General features: G+C 41.9%; 1 protein-coding gene across 4 annotated transcripts in view; it reads right to left on the bottom strand.

Annotated features, from left to right (window-relative positions):
- The window catches only part of ULK4 (unc-51 like kinase 4), a 519,962-nt gene that overhangs the window by 330,934 nt on the left and 165,520 nt on the right, over positions 1-23,508 (bottom strand). For all 4 annotated transcript variants that reach the window (XM_027522707.1, XM_027522705.1, XM_027522704.1 and 1 more), the window contains 4 exons: positions 21,098-21,149; positions 20,902-20,996; positions 11,055-11,106; positions 10,813-10,957 (listed from right to left, as the gene is read on the bottom strand). In XM_027522707.1, the coding sequence (XP_027378508.1) occupies positions 10,813-10,957; positions 11,055-11,106; positions 20,902-20,996; positions 21,098-21,149 (344 nt within the window). The remainder of the gene's footprint in view (positions 1-10,812; positions 10,958-11,054; positions 11,107-20,901; positions 20,997-21,097; positions 21,150-23,508) is intronic.

Below are 23,508 nucleotides of genomic sequence, written 5' to 3'. Positions count from 1 at the left end.
GCTGTATATTGTCACCCTGTTTATTTAACTTATATGCAGAGTACATCATGAGAAACGCTGGACTGGAAGAAGCACAAGCTGGAATCAAGACTGCTGGGAGAAATATCAATAACCTCAGATATGCAGATGACACCACCCTTATGGCAGAAAGTGAAGAGGAACTAAAAAGCCTCTTGATGAAAGGAAAGTGGAGATTGAAAAAGTTGGCTTAAAGCTCAACAACATTCAGAAAACGAAGATCATGGCATCCGGTCCCATTACTTCATGGGAAATAGATGGGGAAACAGTGGAAGCAGTGTCAGACTTTATTTTTCTGGGCTCCAAAATCACTACAGATGGTGACTGTAGCCATGAAATTAAAAGACGCTTACTCCTTGGAAGGAAAGTTATGACCAACCTAGATAGCATATTCAAAAGCAGAGACATTACTTTGCCAACAAAGGTTTGTCTAGTCAAGGCTATGGTTTTTCCAGTGGTCGTGTATGGATGTGAAAGTTGGACTGTGAAGAAGGCTGAGCATCGAAGAACTGATGCTTTTGAACTGTGGTGTTGGGGAAGACTCTTGAGAGTCCCTTGGACTGCAAGGAGATCCAACCAGTCTGTTCTAAAGGAGATCAGCCCTGGGATTTCTTTGAAGGAATGATGCTGAAGCTGAAACTCCAGTATTTTGGCCACCTCATGCGAAGAGCTGACTCATTGGAAAAGACTCTGATGCTGGGAGGGATTGGGGGCAGGAGGAGAAGGGGACGACAGAGGATGAGATGGCTGGATGGCATCACTGACTCGATGGATGTGAGTCTGAGTGAACTCCAGGAGTTGGTGATGGACAGGGAGGCCTAGTTTGCTGCGATTCATGGGGTCGCAAAGAGTCAGACACGACTGAACAACTGAACTGAACTAACTGGGGAACTCCTAGATACTTACTAACCAGAAACTGTTCAATGATTTTAAAACATTTATAAACGTGGGTGTAGACATTCAATAAATTAGTGTTAAATAAATTTGAGACACCAGAGAAGGCAATGGCACCCCACTCCAGAACTCTTGCCTGGAAAATCCTATGGATGGAGGAACCTGGTAGGCTGCAGTCCATGAGGTCACTAAGAGTCCACACGACTGAGCGACTTCACTTTCACTTTTCACAAGGAAATGGCAACCCACTCCAATGTTCTTTCCTGGAGAATCCCAGGGACTGGGGAGCCTGGTGGGAGGCCGTCTATGGGGCTGCACAGAGTCGGACACGACTGAAGCGACTTAGCAAAAGTAAGAGACACAGAGACAGTGTACTAAGCTGTGTCCAACTCTTGCAACCCCATGGACTGTAGCCTGCCAGGCTCCTCTGTCTGTGGGATTCTCCAGGGAAGAATACTGGAGTGGGTTGCCATTTCCTTCTCCTTAGATATTCATAGTCTCATGTCTGGAGGAAGAGACAGGCTGCAAGGAGGAAATTTCAGAAAGTACTAAGTAAATCACATTAGGAATGAAGAAACCATTAGTAGAGGAGGCAGATGTTAACATAAAATTGGAAGCAAGAGGCAAAACACTGAGAATCTTGAATGGCTGGGTAAGAACTGTTAATATTCTTTTCTGCATTCTGAATGTTGCAAGGTCTCTGAGCAAGGGAAAGCTATGAGGAAGGCAGTATGTTAAAATGCATTTGTAACAATGCAGCGTGAATTTCAGGCTTAAACAGCTTAAAGGAAAGAGATGTGTAGGATTAGATAAAGAGAGGACTGTCAAACATCAAAACATGGAGGTGAAATCTACCCTGAGAGAAGGCTGAGAACTTACTCTGGATTGCTATGAGAAAGGGGTAGATAACCAACTCTTCTTGGCATTTTCTGTACAGGCTCTTCCAAACTTTGTACTAGGTGGTATCCTGAGTCAACTCCAAAATTTTATGAACTGAGTCAAAAACTTTTATGAACTGAAGTTTATATCCTAAGACTTTCCAGTCTTGTGTTTTCACGTGACCTGAGTTCTATGCAATACTCTCTTGTCTTGTATGAATGCATAGATACTCAAGTATATCAGCAGTAACCTGGACACATAAGTGGATGGAGAAATAAACAAATGGTGGGAATATATATATATATATATACACACACACACACATATATATTATATATATATTACATTTTTTAATTGAGAGAAAGGTAAGACTTCAAAATAAGTATTAAATATAATTTCAGATAGTAAGCCCTAATGTCTGGCTTCTTGGATAAAATCAACAACAAATTTTAATTATAAAGGCCCAAAAGGCTCCAAAAAAAAAAAAACACACACAAAAATGACTTCAATAAAGTAATTCTCAAGGTTTACAAAATACTATGCAAAAAAACTGGAGCACTAGAATTATTCTGATTCAGAGGAATGAAAGAGTATTTATCCTTACTTCTCAAATTATCCCAATTTAGATTCTCATAGGTGGTTCCCCCAAGGGAGGGGGGAAAAAAAATCACTGTACCTAAATGCACTGACTTAGGTAAACACTTAGAAACATAAAAGGATTTAAGTAGAAGGAAAAAAGTGGAACTTTCATTTGGTACAAAAATATTTAAATATTCTCTGCAAAAAAAAAAAAGTTTATCTAAGGAAAGGCTGAAAATGAAATACTCCTACATAGTCTGATTCCCATCAAAGTTGGTCAAGTTCATGCCTATTTTAACACAGAATACATAGTTAAGGAAGATAAAGATGCAATACAGAGAACCATCTGGATGTCTTTTGAGCCACTAACATAGAAATTTGGTAGTAAAACTCAAGACTTTGCTGGATGTTATTTCAGAGACAAGCTCTACAGTGTGTTGCCACAACAAAACCCATTTATAAATTCATATTTCTAAAAGGAAATACAATTCTAAGTTGTCAAGGATACAGTCCTTTCTAAAATTCTGAAAAACAAAGTCTTAATAATTTATGAAGTCATTATAGTCCTGATGATTGTACAGGTCACAAGAGAATTAGAAAACAGAAGGAAAAGAAAAAAAAAGACAGTACTCACTTTACCCAGGAGAGAAATGCTGAATGCTCTACTGTCCTAAAAACACTGTAAACACGTTTACATCAGCATGATCTCTTTTCAACACAAAACACTCAAAGCCAAAAGAAAATATGAAAATAGAACAAAAACATGTTGGCAAAGTGGTTCCAATCTACCAAAGGCAAATTTCATAGCACAGTTTCCCCCATGGCTTTCTACCGGGCATAAAGCCTTCCTTGATATGCTACCTAAATAAAATAAGCTCTCCCTCCATTCCCCACGTCAACTGAGGTGAAAAAAGCATAAACTAAAACTTGAGACACCTTTTATTTGGCAGACTTGCTGGGGGCTTAAACCTGAGAGGCAACCTCTCAGATAGCTCTGAGGGACTGCACAAAGAGGAAAGAGAGGAGCCAGGATATATAGGCACTTTTATAACAAAAAATAGGTAGATAGTTGGAACAAAGGATTACTGTTAATTAAAGAAAAATCAGACATCTCAAGTTAATCAATCTAGCACTTTTCTCTGTATGGGAAGATGCAAGAGTCTGGGATTGCTGAAATCATTCCTTTGATACACACCTTAGCTATCAAGGACCTATTCTTTCCTCCATCCTGAATCCCCCCAGGGTACACAGTCTGGGGAGGCTGCAGCAGCGGACAGCTTGATGGCCACACCACCCCTTGTGGATACGGCAGGTGTCATTCTCTATCTACTTACACCATTCTGGTTTTTCTTCACAGCGCTCACAATGAACTGAAATCACCTTACGTGTTCATTTGTTTAGTCTCACCCACTAGACTGTAAGAGCACCAAGAGGCAGGGATTCAGTCTTTCTCACCATAGTATCCTAAGTGGCTGACACAGAAGTCACTTGACATCATTTATTGAATGAATAAAGAAAGAAAGGAGAGAGAGAAGCGAAGGAAGGGTTTTAAACCTCCTATGAATGATCACACAAGGGAGTTCAAATTACATTATTTATGTTTGTATGAATATTAGAATTTCCTCTTCCCTAAGAAGAGTAATGATGTGTTCCCTGAACGGATGATGTAGTCCCATTTACAGCTAAAGACTGAAAGAGCAATGCCTTCCCCTTATGTAACAAGCGACAGAAAAAAATTTTCAGTCAGAAGACTACTTTTCAGTGTTAAGATTTCACTGATAATAACTTTGATATAAAACTTCTGAGCAGTAATGATTTTAATTAATGAGGTCAGTCTGGGCTTAAGCTCCATTAAATATTGCCTCTTTTTCTTCTGCAGCAACCTTCAAAATTAAATCTTGTCTCTGCTGAAAAAAATCATGCCAATTTTCTGAGTATATGTGGTTTATCTTTCTTCTCAGGAAAAAAAAAAACCTTTTTCTCATTAATCATACAGATAACAGTTGGCATTCCAACTGTCTTGAAGAAAGGGCAAAAATGGAGAGAAGAGGTGGGGAGGGAGGAGGAAGTAAGGGTACACACACCAAGTCAATGGCAGGACGGAGATCTGAATACAAATATATTCTAATCACAAGATCCAGACTGCCAATGACTGACATTACCAAGCTCAATAAGTAGACAGTTTTCTCCAGCTGGTGGCCAAGGAGGAAGTCAGGGAAATGGCAAGCATGAAGGGGATTTGACAAACTGCTGCTGATTCAAAGATGGAGGGGCCCTGTGAAAGGAGTTCTGGGCAACTAAAATACCAGGAGGTGGCACAGAAATAGGTGCTTTGGTCCTGCAACTGTGTACAGCTGTATAGATAATGGCCCCCAGAAGACATGTTCAAGTCCTGACCCCTAGCCCTGGGAATGTGACCTTATTTGGGTCTTTGCAGATATAGTTGAGTATTTCCAGGTAAGATGGGCCTGAATGGAGGGTAGGCCCTAAATATAATGACTGATGTCCTTACAAGAGAGGCAGAGGAAACTGAGAAGCTGGGAGGCAAGGAGGCCACATGAATGCAGACAGAACTGGAGGGATACTGCCATAAACCCACGATGCCTATAGCTCAATTCTCCCTCAGAGTCTCCCTCAAAGAAAGAACCCTGCTGACACTTTGATGGCAGACCTCTGGCCTCCTAAATCATGAAAGAAAACAGTTCTGTTGTTTTAAGCCGGTCTCTGTATGGTAATTTGTTACAGCAGCCCTGAAATACTAATACAAACCACGAGAAACAATTCTGCCAGTAGCCTGAATGAGCCCAGAAGCAGAATTTTCCTGGAGTCTTCAGACAAGGACTAAGCCCAGTATTGTATTGTGCTTGTGAGTTACTCAGCTGTGTCTGACTCTTTGTGACCCCATGGACTATAGCCCGCCAGGTTCCTCTGTCCATGAAATTTCCCAGGCAAGAACACTGGAGTAGGTTGCCATTTCCTTCTCCAGGCGATCTTCCCAACCCTGGGATCGAACCTGAGTTTCCTGCATTGGCAGGCAGATTCTTTACTTGTCTGAGCCAGCAGGGAAGTCCTGAATTCTAGTGGTTGGGATCTTCCCAACCCAGCAATTGAACCCAGGTCTCCTGCATTGCAAGCACATTCTTTACCAACTGAGCTACGAGGGAAGCCATTAACGTGTTATGTATCAATAGAAAAGCTAATAGAATGTTTAGAGTTTAATTTTCTTGTATTGTTAGTTAATACTTCTATACAAAATTAAAGTTGTGATGGAAACATCCCTTTCTTGCTCCTGACATGGAAATGTCCATAACAGAATACTATTTAGACTGTGATCAAAGAAATCCAGTGTTCTGGGCCATGTTAACAGGTAAGCCGTAGGAAGTACTGTCGTGTGGCATATAATGTCGAGAAATCCTAAGCTTAAAAAAGTTAAATGGGTAAAAATCAAAAGCACACAGAATATTTCAGGAAGAACACATGTTCTAAAGCACGTTTATAAACATGTACAGACCCACAGTTTAAGAAAGGTGGCTTCCATATTTCTTTAATGTATACTTAAGTGAGGGGCTTCCCAGCACAGTGGTAAACAACCTACCTGCCAATGCAGGAGACACAGGAGACTCAGTTCAATCCCTGGTCTGCTTACTGCCCACTGCTCTGCCTCTTCCAGGCCTGTGCTTACCCCATTCCAGCCTAGGGTATCCATTCCTCTTCTATCTAATCATTCTCAGGTTTCAAAGTCTGACTCAAATACCAACTCTGTATAAGTCGTATTATATAATCTTCCATATACGAAAGGCACTAAACAAACACGTGAAACCAAAGTTCATCCCTTTAGAAAGCACAGCATGGACAGTAACTAGAGCTGACGGTATTTTGATATTTACAGCTCATATAGTAAGTCGTTTACCCATGGTATCTATGATAGCTGGGGCGATGGCTAACTTTATGTGCCAACTTGACGGGGCCACAGGCCATGAAGGGTTCATTACCGATGTCTCACCATTATTCTCAGCGCATCAGTGAGAGTATTTCCAGGTGAGATTTACTCAATAGACTAACACAGATTACCCTCCCTAACGTGGGTGGGCCTCGTCTCATCAATTGAGGGCCAAAAGAGAACAAAAAGACTGAATCAGAAGGAACTCCCCCTGCCCCGCTTCCCTGAGCTGGGACATGGCGTCTTCTACTGCTTCTGAACTGAAATGGAGACACTGACTCTTCCTGAGTCTCCAGCCTGCTCTCCTGGTTCTCAGGCCTTCACACTCAAACTGGAACTATACCATTGGTTCACCTGGGTCCTCGTTTACAGACTGCCAATCTTAGGACTTCTTGGCCTCCATAATCACGTGAGCCAATTCCTTATAACAAATCTCTCTTCTGCTCTCGCACTCTCTCGCTCTCTCTCTCTCTCTCTCTCTCTCTATATATATACACACACATACACACACACACATACTCATATACATCTTATTCCTTCCATTTCTCTGAGAATCATAACTAATATTTATTTTAATATGGCATTTATTCTTACAACTGAGTTTTCATTCAAATCACACCACAGTTCTGAGAACCACCTGGAACACAGGTATTACATGGTACTTAACAAGATTAAATTACTGTGCTCCCTGAAAATTTTACAACAGCTCTTAGAAGAGACATCCACTCTTCCCCTAGGATCATCACCCAGGGGCCACTTAACTGAGCAGAAAGAGCCTCCCTGAGAACAAAGCCACACAGATGCAGGCAGAGTAGAGACGGTGAGGAGGACACGTCCACACAGTACTGTGGACATAATTCAAACCCCCGAATTCAGCTGTATTTGACACCAGCACAAGTCTGACTTCTTAGTTATGTAAGAAAATAATTACTTAGCAAGTTAGTCTGAGTTAAGTATTACTGTTTGCAAATAAAACTGTCCTAACTAATACAACACTTTTAGGTGAAAAGACTGAAAAGATTGTCACGGTGGCTGTATCTAAAGTAGTGTTTACATTCAAAGATAATTAAAACTTTAACAAAATTAAAAGGATCAACATTAATATGTCTATTTGCACACTGAAGCAGGTGCTATATAGCTCCTATAAATTCTAGAAACTTCATTATTCTTAAGCCATTATAGGTACATACCATTATGAGCATTTCTAAACTTATAATTACCAAGAGCTATCTTCAGAAACCAAATTCCTTGTCTAGGTTTCTAGTTTTCCATTATATAAGTTAAATGAATGCATCACTTATATTTCATTTTTTAAAATTTGTACAGATTACTTATTGAGCCCTTACTATATATGACAAGTGGGCACAATTATTATTAACTATTTAATGGCCACTCCTATGAAATATATACTATTATTGTACCACTGGAGAGGGAAATGGCAACCCACTCCAGTATTCTTGCCTGGAGAATTCCCTGAACAGAGGAGCCTGATGGGCTACAGTCCATGTGGTCACAAAGAGTCAGACACAACTGAGTGACTAACACCACTGTACCAGCACAATCTTCATTTTAGAGTTTAGTATGAGAGAGTGTGATAATGTTCCTAATAAAAAGAGTAGTGGAGCTCCATGTTTGTCTAGAGCGTATTATGTCCTACATACTGCACTAGGTGCTCTAAGAGAAGCATCCCATGTAATCCCCATTTTTTAATCTTCTGAATTAGATACTGTTATCCTCCTTTTATGGAGAAGGTAATGGCACCCCACTCCAGTACTATTGCCTGGAAAATCCCATGGATAGAGGAGCCTGGTAGGCCGCAGTCCATGGGGTCACTAAGATTCGGACAAGACTCAGCAACTTCACTTTCACTTTTCACTTTCATGCATTGGAGAAGGAAATAGCAACCCACTCCAGTGTTCTTGCCTGGAGAATCCCAGGGACGGGGGAGCCTGGTGGGCTGCTGTCTATGGGGTCACACAGAGTCGGACACGACTGAAGCGACTTAGCAGCAGCAGCAGCAGCAGCATCCTCCTTTTATAGATGAGGAAACTGAGGCTTAGAGAATGAAATGCAGAGCCAAGGCCTGCGCTTCACATCAGAATCAGTCCACAAGCTTTGAAAACCTTCTACACTACATCCCAGTAAATCCCATACCATTATGCAAAGTATGTTTCAAATTGCTGAACAAAGATCTGAGCTCATCTACATTACATTTGTTCTTGAATTGCCATGTGATTTACATGTGTGTTTTCCTCTTTAATTCCTCACCTCTGGAAAAGGTACAGATGCCCATGAAAGGAAATACATATTATTCATTACAGCTCAGATGAATAAAATAGGAGCACTGAGTTATAGAATCAATACTTTATACACTAAAAACTGTTCCAAAAGTGGGCAGACTTTAGAAACGAAATTAGATAAACGTGCATAGGTGTTAACAAACTAACGTTAAGTCAAAAAGTTTTATTGGGGGAAATACTTGGGGGACATCTCAGGTCCTGGAAAATGCTTCAGTACAATTTCAGTACAAGTTGTCAGGTAACAGATATCCAAAGTATATCTTTTGAAATCCTTGGGACTGCCGTGGTGGTCCGGTGGTTAAGGATCTGCTTGCCCCTGCAGTAGACACAGGGTCAATCCCTAATCTGGGAATATCCCACCTGCCTCGGGGCAACAAAGCCTATGTGCCACAATACCAACCCCACGTGCCCTACAGCCTGCAAGGAGCAACTACAGAGAGCCCATGCACAGCCACAAAGACCCAAAGCAACCAAAAATGAATAAATACATAACATTTTTTTAAAAACACGTATTTTGCACTTAAGCATTTTCTTGTCAGAAAGATACATATGGTTATATGTAAGTAGTTAGGAAATGTAGGACGGCAGTGAAAGTATTGATCAGTTCCATGAGACAAATCTGAATCTTTGGACTTCCCTGGCAGTCCAGTGGTTAAGACTCCACGCTTCCAACATAGGGGGTCATGGATTTGATCCCTGCTCAGGGAACCAGTGTTCTTGCCTGGAGAATCCCAGGGATGGGGGAGCCTGGTGGGCTGCCATCTATGGGGTGGCACAGAGTTGGACACGACTGAAGTGACTTAGCAGTAGCAGCAGCAGCAGTGAACTAAGATCCCATGTGCCACACAGTGCATGGCAAGCAATCCGTCCTTTTTTTAAAAAAAGATTTGAATCTTATATTCATCCACATTAAGTACAAACCATATATGCACATATGCATACATAACAAATGCAACCAAAAATATATTCATTGATAGTTTATCACTGAAAAAGCACCAATGACAAGGTTTAATTTTTTTTTCATATAGATTATCATTTTCTTACATGGGGGTATCAAAAGTATTCTTACTGTATGTTACCAAGGCTCTCCCTGAACCTAACTGCAGAAGCATGGGGAGCAGAAAGAACCAAGGGGCTGGCCTTATACATCAAGCCGTCAGGGGTCAAGCTCCCATGAGTCAAGACAGGCTCTCTCAGCTGGGAGTAGGGTTGCCACACACTGGCTACACATTTTGTAAAATATATCTTCCTGAGTCAACAAGCAGTGGTTGGGCTCTTCAGAATATAATTATATCTCATTTCTATATTGTGGGAAAAAATTTTTTTTTAATGAGAAAGATCTTGAGAGGTTTAACAAATGTCAGGGAGCAGTTGGTACAGTGGCCATCCTTGCAAACTTGCTGGCCTGACTCAGACTGCAGCCTAGGCCCTGAGGAAGCAGGACCAGGCATGTATATCAATGCCTGACACACCTTCCAACATTTGTTTAATTTTGGAAAAAAAAAATTATTTAATAGTGATATATGGCATGCACTTATTTAATTTCAATTTCTCTTGTTTGATAAAATTTACAGAGTTGCTTGAATTATAACATGCCATTTTAGAGCTTAACATATTTGCACTGGGTACTCTCAGCAGTCATCCCATTGTGTGTCTGCTACATAAGCAATGGAGTAAAAGAAAAAAATACACCCCTTCTGTTAATTAGTACTCATTAACTGTTCTGGTACTATTCCCCACCTCAGCTCCCCCAAATATATTATTTTTAATTAAGCAATTTCCACTCTAAGAGTTTGGGGAGGAGTGAAGGAAGATGTCCTTCCTTCTCTATTATTTCTGAGTAGGTCCAGGAAAAGTCCCAGTTTCAAGTTCAGAAGTCTCATCATGCTGACCTTGAATAAAAAACCTTATCCTTCTGGCCACAAACACCTTTGAATCTGCAAAAGTTCAGTCGTGTGCCTTATGAAAAACAGATAAAGCTCTGAATAGATGTTTCTGAAGATGGACTGAGATTCTCCTTGGTCCCAAGCAGTGTAGTAGTTACTGCCTCTCTTTCTAGACCTCCTACAGTGAGTGCGTGAGCACACACACGAAAATACAAGGACCCTCCCTGAGACCCCAAGCCCACTACTGGACCTGATTTGATGGCGGCATCCTGGGCACCCCACCCTTCCCTGCCTGAGTGCAGCATATGGGACTTACTGGGGAAGTAAGACATCTCTAATTAGAGCCAGAAGATTGTTGTCAGAGTCGACATTCACCACCTCCTTGCCGTCGTCAGGCTCCTGGTTCACAAGCAGAGATGTGGTTTCTGAGAGTAGCCGCAAGCTAAAGAGTCTCCACTCCACTGGAAAGACAGAGAGATGCCAAGAACGTGACCACGTGGAGTCAGAAGGAAAACAGAACGTGTACCTGCTGGTGCTTGTTGACGAGGTCACACTTACCATTCTGGCTTTGAACCAATGACACCAAGGGGGGCAGGATATAATCAACCACCTAAAAGACAAGACGTAAAAGACTCCATTCAAATCCCAACAAACAAAAAACGAATACTGTCTGTGGGCCCAATGCACAGCGGGGTCAAACAACACTCAAAGGTCGGAGTTTGGAGCAGAGAATGGTTTAGTGCGGTGCCCTGCAAGGGGATGAGTGGTTCATGCCCAAAAAACCCCAAACTCCCTGAAAGCTTTCAGCTCAAGCCTTTCATCGGAAAGGTGAGGGAGGGGCGTGGTTAGTTGTTGCAGACTTCTAGGTGTCAGATCCTGTGTTCTTGTAGCTGGTCACAATGTTCCCATAAACCTTCACCAAACAAATGTTCTTCTCTGTTCTGATAAGACGGGACAAGGTCACCAGGCTCACCTTTCACCCTCCAAGGCCCAGGCCTGGCTAAGAGGAAGGGGCCCCATTCAGGTCAGTCCCCCTGCCCTGAAGGCTGGCACAGCCCCCAGCCTGGTCCTCCCACCAGTGCCCTGCCCAGCTGAGGAGGCGAATCTCAGCTGGCAGCATCCTCAGGGCCAGGTCTCGACTCCGCCCAGCTGTCATCACTGAGGGAGCCAGGCGCCCAGCACGCCGTGGCCCTCGGGCTGCCCTAACAGGGGCAGTTTTGTGGACCAACATCCAGGATGACCGCCGCCACCTTTAGGTCATGAAGGTGGGGGTGGGGGAGAGGCCTGCTGCCGGGAGCCAGCGTGAGGAGCTCCGCCCGTGGCAAAGGTCATGAGGAAGGAGGCTCGACACACGCAAAGGCGGGATCAAGCCTCAGGAGTCCCCCTGGAAATTCTCGAGCATCTACCCCCAAAACCAGAGTCTGCCTACTTTACTGCTTTGTGCTCTCAGCTACACCTCTGACTTTACGGGGGGCTGTCCCCCACCACCTCTCTCTGAAAAAGAGTTAACTTACAGCTCCAGTTAATAAAGATCCTGGGAGTGACAAGAGTGTTTCAACCTACAAACTCCTCTGAAGGTTCTTCCGGCCACATGTGATTGTTCAGAGCCTCCCAACCATGAGAAGCATGAGATGTTCTAAACTGTCTAAATACAGATTCCTTTGAGCAGTTAAAAGATTGATTAGAAATTGTATTGGTGAAGGGTTTTTCACTTGTTGGGCCAATGATTGCTGCTAAGTTTCCATATCCCTTACCTACTGTGTCCCTGGGAGTGTATTGATTAATATAATTGGTGTATAGGAATGTAAGTAGTAGCTTTAGTGTTTGTAACCTTGGACCCTTGAGTTAATTCTTTTCTTGTTATAGCCCACCACACCTTTGCCCTATAGGAATGCAACTTTATCTAATGCTTTCAGAGGGTGGTGCCTGACTTTAGAATAATCACCTTTAGAGAAAAATAAGTTTTCTGAAGAAAGGGTCATAAAATGTTAACAGGCCTCTTGGCCAGAAGATGATGTAAATCACCTAAATTTTGCATATGATAAATTTGCAGGAAGAAAGTCTGGCTTACTGCTGACTCTACCCCTTCCCCCATTATACTCTATGCACGACTTAAGGTATAAAAACTACTTTGGAAAATAAAGTGCGGGCCTTGTTCACTGAAACTTGGTCTCCCCATGTCGTTCTTTCTCTTACCTTCTGGCTGAATTCCCATCTGGAGCGTGGAGGCTCATCAAGCCTACTATGCTGGGGCTTCTAAGATCTGACCGGGGAGGCCTTAGTGTCTCCTCTCCTTCGGGAGAATGGGAGGATGCCTGCGGCCTATGTAGGTGATGCAAATTTCCTTTTTTTTTTTTAATTTTATTTTTAAACTTTACAATATTGTATTAGTTTTGCCAAATATCGAAATGAATCTGCCACAGGTATACCTGTGTTCTCCATCCTGAACCCTCCTCCCTCCCCATACCCTCCCTCTGGGTCATCCCAGTGCACCAGCCCCAAGCATCCAGTATCGTGCATCGAACCTGGACTGGCGACTCATTTCATACATGATATTATACATGTTTCAATGCCATTCTCCCAAATCTTCCCACCCTCTCCCTCTCCCACAGAGTCCATAAGACTGATCTATACATCAGTGTCTCTTTTGCTGTCTCATACACAGGGTTATTGTTACCATCTTTCTAAATTCCATATATATGCGTTAGTATACTGTATTGGTGTTTTTCTTTCTGGCTTACTTCACTCTGTATAATAGGTTCCAGTTTCATCCATCTCATTAGAACTGATTCAAATGTATTCTTTTTAATGGCTGAGTAATACTCCATTGTGTATATGTACCACAGCTTTCTTATCCATTCATCTGCCAATGGGCATCTAGGTTGCTTCCATGTCCTGGCTATTATAAACAGTGCTGCGCTGAACACTGGGGTACAGGTGTCTCTTTCCCTTCTGGTTTCCTCAGTGTGTATGCCCAGCAGTGGGATTGCTGGATCATAAGGCAGTTCTATTTCCAGTTTTTTAAGCAGTCTCCACACTGTTCTCCATAGTGGATTCAGCCTCTTTTCTCCTCTGAATTTTCTCACTGAGCTATCCTTATTTGATCACTCTTTATATCTTTAATTCTATCGTATCCTGATCGCCGAAGCCGTCTCCCCTTCGAATTCCCTGGATCCACTGGGGCTGGACCCCGGCAGCCTGCATCTCCTCAAAGCCTGGGCCTGGCCAGTGGGGGGCCTGGAAAGAGCTGTGGAGCCTGCAGGGCACAGTCCCCTGCCTGTCCCCGGGCCCCCACCTCACCCACTAGGCTAAGGGACTGGAGGTCCTGGGAAAGAAGGCCACAACCCACCTCTCACTGCACTTTCTGCCACGAGGACCACTGCCCCGCTGACCATAGGCAAAGTGGGGCTCTAGCCACAGTCCTCACCCACCCCCCAGGGTCACGTGCTCACATGCTAAGTGTCAGTCACACCTGCCCCGCCCCTGTTACAATATCAACCACTACCCACACCGTTTTCCACTGACAAATCACTAGTCAGAGGGGTGAAAAACATCAACAGCTAAATTTACCCAGCATCTAAACTCTGCATGACATTTAATAAACAACCAAGCTCATTTCAACCTGGAAAAGTCTTCAGGCAAAATAACACTGTGATCATCAAGGCAGTAGTTTATCAAAACCTTCAGAGTTGATGAAAGGAACGTTAGTATGTAATACAAAATATGCCTGGCATGCATTGACATTGAACTGTCAAATTAATATACATTTAAGCTGGTGATCATTAATCAAGTTTAAACAATCATCAAAATGTTGGGGAAAAAGGAGATACATAATCCTTATGTTTTCACAAATACATCAAAGAGCTATGACAAGTGATCTTGGTGGTTTTGAGATGCAGATTCAAAAGATCTAAATCCATTACACATACCACCTCTATGATTTTCTTGTTATATCAGACACAGCACCATCAAATATGGATTGAAATCGACTCCACAGTAACAATTTACCCCCAGGATGAAAACGGGTGATGAAGAAAGGACAAATCACTCCCACTGTCTAATTCTCAAAACAACTGTCTCAGCTGGTGAACTATTTCGGTGACAATAAATAAAACTCTACTGTTTATACCTGCATTGATTCCTGATCCTAAGATACGTATTCGTTCTCACCACAGACAAAAGGCAGAAGTGGCCACAGCCCAACATCACCCTCCTGTTGTCCAAACCAATGAAAGAATGCCCTGCACAGGTGAGGATCTCCACACATGGGGAGTGGCCCATCAGTATCACCCTGTTCTAGCGCAACTTCACAAAATAAATTTACACATGACAATATATCTAGACAGTTGTACAAGACCCATACAAGGACTAGGTTGTTTTTTTTTTTTCACCCTCATTCATTGAGTGATGTCACGTCACTTAATAGACCTCAAATTTCACAAAGGAATTTTGAAAACTCTAAACTCTCAGTTATGTCAAAAGCAAAAACTATGCAAACAAGAGAAATACATCTCACCATCAACCCTTATCAACATGCTCAACACCCATCTTGAAGGTTTAAGAGAGCATATTAAGAGAGGAGTGGGACTAAAATAAAATTATCTACATGTCCAACTCTATAAGTTTGACAATTAAGCATGGTCCAAAAAGCAAGACTATCAGAAGATGAATATCCAAAAATCAATACTCTTCCCAATGTTTCTACAACAACCAATCAAACAACATAATTTTAAAAAGACACCGTTTACAACAGTGATAAAATTCTAAGGGTCTATGATATCATGACTTTTACAAAATATAAATACACACATATATATAAAATATTTATAAATATAATAACCATTGATAACTGGTTAAAAAAAAGCTGGAAAGCTATCATAATCATGCTCACAAGAAGAAAACAGCTAAACAAACTGAAAATCAACTCATCTCAGATAAATCAGAGAATTAAGGTCACAAAGAAAACCAACTGTCCACTAGAACTGAAGACAAAGGCCAAGACAGAAAATCACAGCTTAACAGGAGCAGAAACTGCCAGTGGAGCCAGCAACTGGCACAAAAACTTAAACAGCACTTGACTAGAGTTAGAGTCTGAGATGATAAAACCTCCTGGAGGCCCAGCCTTAGTGCAGCTACCCACCTCCCAAAAGTTTTACCTCCCAGAGCCCCACCAGATTCTCAGACTGAAGATCAGAGAAAAGTCTCACGTTTCTGGCAGAGGAAAGGAAAAACTAACCATTCTGAAATATGTTTAGAGCATTCTTTTCTCCTTAACATAGGCTGGACTCAAGAGACACTATTCTACCAAAAGCTGAACCTACTCGGGTTTTACCAAAACCTGAGCTAGGGGGGAAAATATCCAATTCCAACACCCTGTAAGCCTTCCCATCTCACCAACTGGGGCAGGGGGTGGGGGTGCTGAGAAGTATGTGTGAGGGTCACAGCCCAGGCGCACAGGCCCAGAAAAGGAGCGTGCCCTAAACCTAGCAGCTGTGGATCTCTACCCGCTCCACCACACCTCACCACACCAACAGGGCTCCTGTGTAATAACTGGGGTTACAACCGAGAGAGCTGCACAGGCTTTATTCCAGAGGCGCTGCTAGGGAAACCCGAAGATGACAGGATAAACGAGACAAGGACATTACAGGTAATTTTAGCCTCTGAAACCTGTTTACAGCAAACGTAAACATAGCCCGGTTCCTAGCCAAAGAAACATAAAACTTCATAATAATAGCTAGCTAGCTCATTGATCTCAGGTCATTTTACCTGATATATCATGCTGGAATGAAATATTTGTAGTGTTGAGAAGGAAAAAACACCACCAACCTAGACTTCTGAGTGAAATTATCCCTCGGGAATAAAAGGAAAACTAAAGAATTTCTCACACAAACAATAACTGAAGAATTGTTTTGCCAGTAGACTTGCCTTGTAAGAAATGTCAAGTTTCTTAGAAAAAAGGAAAATGACATGGGTCAGACACCGATCTATATGTTAGGGAAAAAAATAAATGAAGATAAAAATATAGTCATTGATGAGAAGCTTCAAAGCAGTCAACTCTGTGCAAATTAATCTATCAGTTCAGTTCAGTAGCTCAGTCATGTCCTATTCTTTGCGCCCCCATGGACAGTAGCACACCAGGCTTCCCTGTCCATCACCGACTCCTGGAGCTTACTCAAACTCATGTCCATCAAGTCAGTGATGCCATCCAACCATCTCATCCTCCGTCATCCCCTTCTCCTCCCACCTTCAACCTTTTCCAGCATCAGGGTCTCTTCCAATGAGTCAGTTCTTCACATCAGGTAGCCAAAGTACTGGAGTTTCAGCTTCAGCATCAGTCCTTACAATGAACATTCAGGATTGATTTCCTTTAGGAATGACTGGTTAGATCTCTTTGCAGTCCAAGGGACTCTCGAGAGTCTTCACCACCACCAGAGTTCAAAAGCATCAATTCTTCAGTGCTCAGCTTTCTTTATGGTCCAACTCTCACATCCATACGTGACTACTGGAAAAACCATAGCTCTGACTAGATGGACCTTTGTTGGCCAAGTAATGTCTCTGCTTTTTAATATGCTGTATACATTGGTCATAGCTTTTCTTCCAAGGAACAATTGTCTTTTAATTTCATGGCTGCAGTCACCATCTGCAGTGATTTTGGAGCCCAAAAAACTAAAGTCTCTCACTCTTTCCATTGTTTGTCCACTATTTGCCATGAAGTGATGGGACAAGATACCATGATCTTCATTTTTTGAATGTTGAGTTTCAAGCCAGCTTTTTCACTCTCCTATTTTCATCAAGAGGCTCTTTAGTTCTTCTTCACTTTCTGCCACAAGGGTGGTGTCATCTGCATATCGGAGGTTATTGATATTTCTCCTGGCAATCTTGATTCCAGCTTGTGCTTCATCCAGCACGGCATTTCTAATGATGTACTATGCATATAAGTTAAACAAGTTGAGTGACAATATACAGCCCTGACATACTCCTTTCCCAATTTGGAACCAGTCTATTGTTCCATGTCCAGTTCTAATTGTTGCTTCTTGACCCACAAACAGATTTCTCAGGAGGCAGGTCAGATGATCTGGTATTCCCATCTCTTGAACAATTTTTCAGTTTGTTGTGATCTACACAGTCCAAGGCTTTGGTGTAGTCAATAAAGCAGAAGTAGATGTTTTTCTGGAATTCTCTTGCTTTTTCTATGATCCAACAGATCCAATGGCAACTTGATTTCTGGTTCCTCTGTCTTTTCTAAATCCAGCTTGAATATCTGGAAGTTCACGGTTCACATACTGTTGAAAGCTTGGCTTGGAAAATTTTAAGCATTACTCTGCTGCCGTGTGAGATGAGTGCAATTTTGTGGTAGTTTGAGCATTCTTTGGCATTGCCTTTCTTTGGGATTGGAATGAAAACTGACCTGTTCCAGTCCTGTGGCCACTGCTGAGTTTTCCAAATTTGCAGCATATTGAGCATAGCACTTTAACAGCATCATCTTTTAGGATTTGAAATAGCTCAGCTGGAATTCCATCACCTCCACTAGTTTTGTTCATAGTAATGCTTCCTAAGGTCCACTTGCCTTCTCATTCCAGGATGTCTGGCTCTAGGTGATCACATCATTGTGGTTATCTGGGCCATGAAGATCTTTTCTGTATATTTCTTCTGTGTATTCTTGCCACCTCTTCTTAATATCTCCTGCTTCTGTTAGGTCCATCTCATTTCTGTCATTTATTGTGCCCATCTTTGCGTGAAATCTTCCCTTGGTATCTCTAAATTTCTTGAAGAGATCTCTAGTCTTTCCCATTCTATTGTTTTCCTCTATTTCTTTGCATTGATCACTGAGGAGGGTTTTCCTATCTCTCTTTGCTATTCTTTGGAACTCTGCATTCAAATGGGTATATTTTTCCTTTTCTCCTTTGCTTTCAGCATCTCTTCTTTTCTCAGCTAAGGCCTCCTCAGACAACCACTTTGCCTTTTTGCATTTCTTTTTCTTGGAGATGGTCTTGATCCATGCCTCCTGTACAATATCACGAACCTCTGTCCATAGCTCTTCAGGCACTCTATCAGATCTAATCCCTTGAATCTATGTGTCACTTCCACTGTATAATTGTAAGGGATTTCATTTAGATCATACCTGAATGGTCTAGTGCTTTTCCTTTCTTTCTTCAATTTAAGCCTGAATTTTGCAATAAGGAGTTCAGGATATGAGCCACAGTCAGCTCCCGGTCTTGTTTTTGCTGACTGTATAGAGCTTGTCTAACTCAATGAAACTATGAGCCATGCCGTTTTGGGCTACCCAAGACAGACAGGTCATGGTGGAGAGTTTTGACAAAATGTGGTCCACTGGAGAAGGGAATGGCAAACCACTTCAGTATTCTTGCCTTGAGAACCCCATGAGCAGTATGAAAAGGCAAAAGGATAGGACACTGAAAGATGAACTCCCCAGGTAGGTAGGTGCCCAATATGCTACTGGAGATCAGTGGAGAAATAACTCCAGAAAGAACAAAGAAAATGAAAGTGAAGTCAATCAGTCATGTCCGACTCTTTGCGACCCCATGGACTGTAGCCCACCAGGCTCCTCCATCCATGGGATTTTCCAGGCAAGAATACTGGAGTGGGTTGCCATTTCCTTCTCCAGGAGATCTTCCTGACCCAGGGATTGAACCCAGGTCTCCCGCATTGTAGGCAGACGCTTTACCGTCTGAGCCACCGAACAACACACAGTTGTGGATGTGACTGGTGATGGAAGTCCAATGCTATAAAGAACAATACTGCATAGGAACCTGGAATGTTAGGACCACGAATCAGGGCAATTGGAAGTGGTCAAACAGGAGATGGCAAGAGTAAACATTGACATTTTAGGAATCAGTGAACTAAAATGGACTGGAATGGGTGAATTTAACTCAAATGACCATTATACCTACTACTGTGGGCAGGAATACCTTAGAAAAAATGGAGTAGCCATCATAGTCAACAAGAGTCCGAAATGCAGTACTTGGATGCAGCCTCAAAAATGACAGAATGATCTCTATTCGTTTCCAAGGCAAACCATTCAATATCACAATAATTCAAGTCTATGCCCTGACCAGTAATGCTGAAGAAGCTGAACGGTTCTACGAACCTACAAGACCTTCTAGAACTAACAGCCAAAAAAGATGTCCTTTTCATCACAGGTGACTGGAATGCAAAAGTAGGAAGTCAAGAGATACCTGAAGTAATAGGCAAATTTGGCCTTGGAGTACAGAATGAAGCAGGGCAAAGGCTAACAGAGTTTGGCCAAGATAACACAGTGGTCATAGCAAACACCCTCTTCCAACAACACAAGAGAAGACTCTACACACGGACATCACCAGATGGTCAATACCGAAGTCAGACTGTTTATATTCTTTGCAGCTGAAGATGGAGAAGCTCTATACAGTCAGCAAAAACAAGACCAGGAGCTAACTGTGGCTCAGATCATGAACTCCTCATTGCAAAATTAATCTATAATTCCTATATAAAACACATAAATATTTCAACGAGGTTGTGTGAATTTCTCACACTGATCTATAAAGTATTTGGAAAGAATAGTAATGGAAAAACGTCAAAAAGCATGAAGCACTCAAGGTTTCCAGGTTTACTATGATAGGAAGAAATAAGCTGGTACAAGCAAAGGGCTAGACAAAGAGATTCATGAAACAGAACAGAGAGCCTACAAACAGATACATACGGCAGATGTGTCAATGGCAGATGGACTACTACCAACAGTGGAAACCCATGCCCAGAAAGCATCTGGCAATATGTAGAGACCTTTTTGATTGCTGCAACTGAGGGGAGCCTCCAAATCTACTATGAAGAGGCCAGTGATGCTGCTAAACATCTCTCAATGCCCAGGACAGCCTCCACAACAAGGAACTGCCCATCTCCAAACATCCAGAGTGGCAGGGTTGAAAGTGAGACTGTTAGTCGCTTGGTCATGTTTGTGATCCCCATGGACTGTAGCCCACCAGGCTCCTCTGTCCATGGAGTTCTCCAGGCAAGAATACTGGAGTGGGTAGCCATTCACTTCTCCAGGGGATCTTCCCAATCCAGGGATCAAACCTGGGTCTCCTGCATTACAGGCAGACTCTCCCATCTGAGCCACCATGGAAGCCCAGTGCCAAGGCTGAGAAACTCTAGGCCAGGAATAACAAGGGGCACACTGTGAGTTAGGTGTGGACCAGAAGGGAAAGAAAATAATAAGCAAAGAAAAACCCCAAAACAAGTCAACAAGGTAGGGAGAGATTTCTCAGGTTCATCCTGTCTGGGGGGCAGCTTTTCTTAACAGTTATTTCATGTGAGGAACATGTATGACCAAGTATATGTAAACTAATCTCTTTATAGACAGAGTTACCACGTAAGCCAAAAAATATCTTTTTCAAAAGCAGCCAGAACTGACCGTAGAGCAATAGTCTTTCAATAAAATAGGATACTGTATCACTGCTTCAAAAGCCGAGAGTGTGATCTTGATAAATTCTTCTGATGCCATCAGTCCTAGAAATACAGTTAATTATTATAGATGTTTATTTACATGTCCAAAATCATAGGATCAAAATCTTCAAGCAAAGATGTAAAATGTCCCATGGTCTACTCACCTACAGCTCCATCTATGTTAGTTTCTCCTGAGTCTATTGATTTAATATGACTCTGAAAAAAATATAAAAATGTTAATAAATGGAGATTTTAAAATAACTGATGTAAACACTATGCAGAGGGGAAAAAAAAAAACTGAACATATGATCCTATGTGTTCATCATGATTTACTTCCAGTGGTAGGAATCAAGTGATTTTTATATTCTTTTTACATTTTTATACACTTTCTAAATTTCATGTGATAAGTAGGCACTAATCTCTTTATCCAGAAGGCGAAAGATAACATTCTTAGAAAGTCTCTGATTGAGTTAACACACACAAGTCATTAGAAATTTTTTTCAACATCAAATCTCTATTTATTCAGCAGAAATCATGTCCCTATTTTGAAATCAGGTGAATTTATTTCAGCCAAATTATATACGTAATAAATAAGAAAAAGAGGCATTTTAACAACAATTTGACTGAAATAATTTCACAATTTGATGTAAAAAAAATTCAAAGAAAGTATCTTTTGATTTCAATAAATCTACTTAAATGTCTACAGCTTAAGAAGAGACAAAACAGTGTTTATACTACAATTTTTCTGTATAACTTTTAAAGAATATGTAGATAACACATGAACATAGATGGAGACAAAACTTTTTGAGGGAGAAATCACAGGAACCACTCACAGAGGCTCCCTGTGAGGAAGAACACTGGATCAGGAGGTAGACGTTCACTATTCACTTTCTGCACTGTTAGAATTTTCTAACTATACACATGTATTAATTTTTTTTCCTTTGTTTAACAGCAACAAGGGTTTTCTAGATGGTGAAACTATAGGGTTCTTTTATTTTCTTCCTTATGCTTCCCCTGTTTAATTTTTTAAAAATCCCTACTGAATGTTTCATTGATTTGCCAATTTAAATCTCTCTGGGTCGATTTCTTTCTCTTCATTCTCAGTGTAACAGGAATTAATCAGGTGAGAGTGAGGACAGAGCAGGAGACCCTGGAGATTCAGGGAGAGGAGGGAAAGTATGAACAATCATCCAGGTGAGCGTGAAGGTATATAAATTAGGAAGAGGAACCTGATGCCCCAGTCTGCAGAGAGGACTCGCTTGAAGTGAGCAGTCATGAATTTAAAGTGAGACCAGCTGCTTTCCTCATGTTTTTCTCGAGCCACACTTAGTCACTCAAAGCAGGGGTGAGGGAGGTAGAGAATTAAAGTGAACCAGCACTTGGGTTTGCCAGAGGAGGACGATGGAGGAAGGGACAGGAAAGGGATCACGGGTATACGCTAGGTAGGGATAGGGGTTGAACCAGGGACTCAAAGCTCAAGAAAGAGAATCGTCAAGTCACTGGGCCCAGGGAGGGCAGGGTGGTGAGTGCAAAGTGGTGAGGCCAATTTAAGTCCCAGAGGAATTAAAGGACTGTTGGAGATGAGGAGCAGGGGTAGTGAGCTGAAAATTAGGTGTCATAGCCAGATAGTATGATGCTGAAAATAAGGCTATGGGTGGAGGCAGCTGAGGGAGGGCAAGACACACCCGTGGGAAGAGAGGTGGTCGAGGAGCTGAGAGGATGAGGGGCTAGAAGGAACCTCCGCAGAAATACCTGATTCTCTAACAATGACCGCGAATCCGGTGCTGAGAGAACATGGGAGTGAGGGGGAATGACCCAGAAAAATCTGTAGATGACCACACTACACCGGGCATCTTCTGAGGCTGTGAGCTTCCAAGCTGGGAGTACAGCAGGGGAGCAAAAAGGGTGGGCACCTACTCCACAACTAGGCTCGTTAGATGGAGGACTGTGGGGCAAAAGTACGGCCCCATCTAGGGGGAAAAAGCAAAGCAAGCTACGACTCCAGGGTAGACCAGTGCCCCTCATTACTGTTCAGTCCTTCTGAGAAGCTGAGAGTACATTCTCTAAGCAAGGTGGGTGGGTATATTACTTCAGGGTGTGTTAAATTTTTTTTAAACAAACAATTTTTAAGAAAAGGAAAAATCTTCCTAACAAGAACACTCATGTGGCAATGAATAAATATGTAATATCATATTTTTTAAATATAAGGGAATTCTTTGGCAGTCCAGTGGTTAAGAATTGGCACTTTCATTGCCAGAAGCTAAGATCCCACAAGCTGTGTGACAGCCAAAAAATAATAAATAAAAATATAAGAGTACCCTCTCTCTGCTTTATCTTCTACAGCTGAAGTCAAAATCTATCAACAGACCAACACTCACTTAAAATAAAAATCTGGAGAGAGTCTTTTCTGACTATCTCAAAGCCCAGGATTAGCAAAGATTTATTGATTTATTGCTGGTGGATATTATAATCACATTCTTGTGTGAAAACCAGAATCATTTCATCATTTCTTTCATTTGAAAATCTGAATTTTTCTTTTTGTAAAAAAACTATAACCACCACATAATCACTGAAC

This window comes from Bos indicus x Bos taurus, chromosome 22 (assembly GCF_003369695.1).
Source record: "Bos indicus x Bos taurus breed Angus x Brahman F1 hybrid chromosome 22, Bos_hybrid_MaternalHap_v2.0, whole genome shotgun sequence".
NCBI lineage: Eukaryota > Metazoa > Chordata > Mammalia > Artiodactyla > Bovidae > Bos > Bos indicus x Bos taurus.
This window is presented reverse-complemented; position numbering and strand designations above follow the sequence as displayed.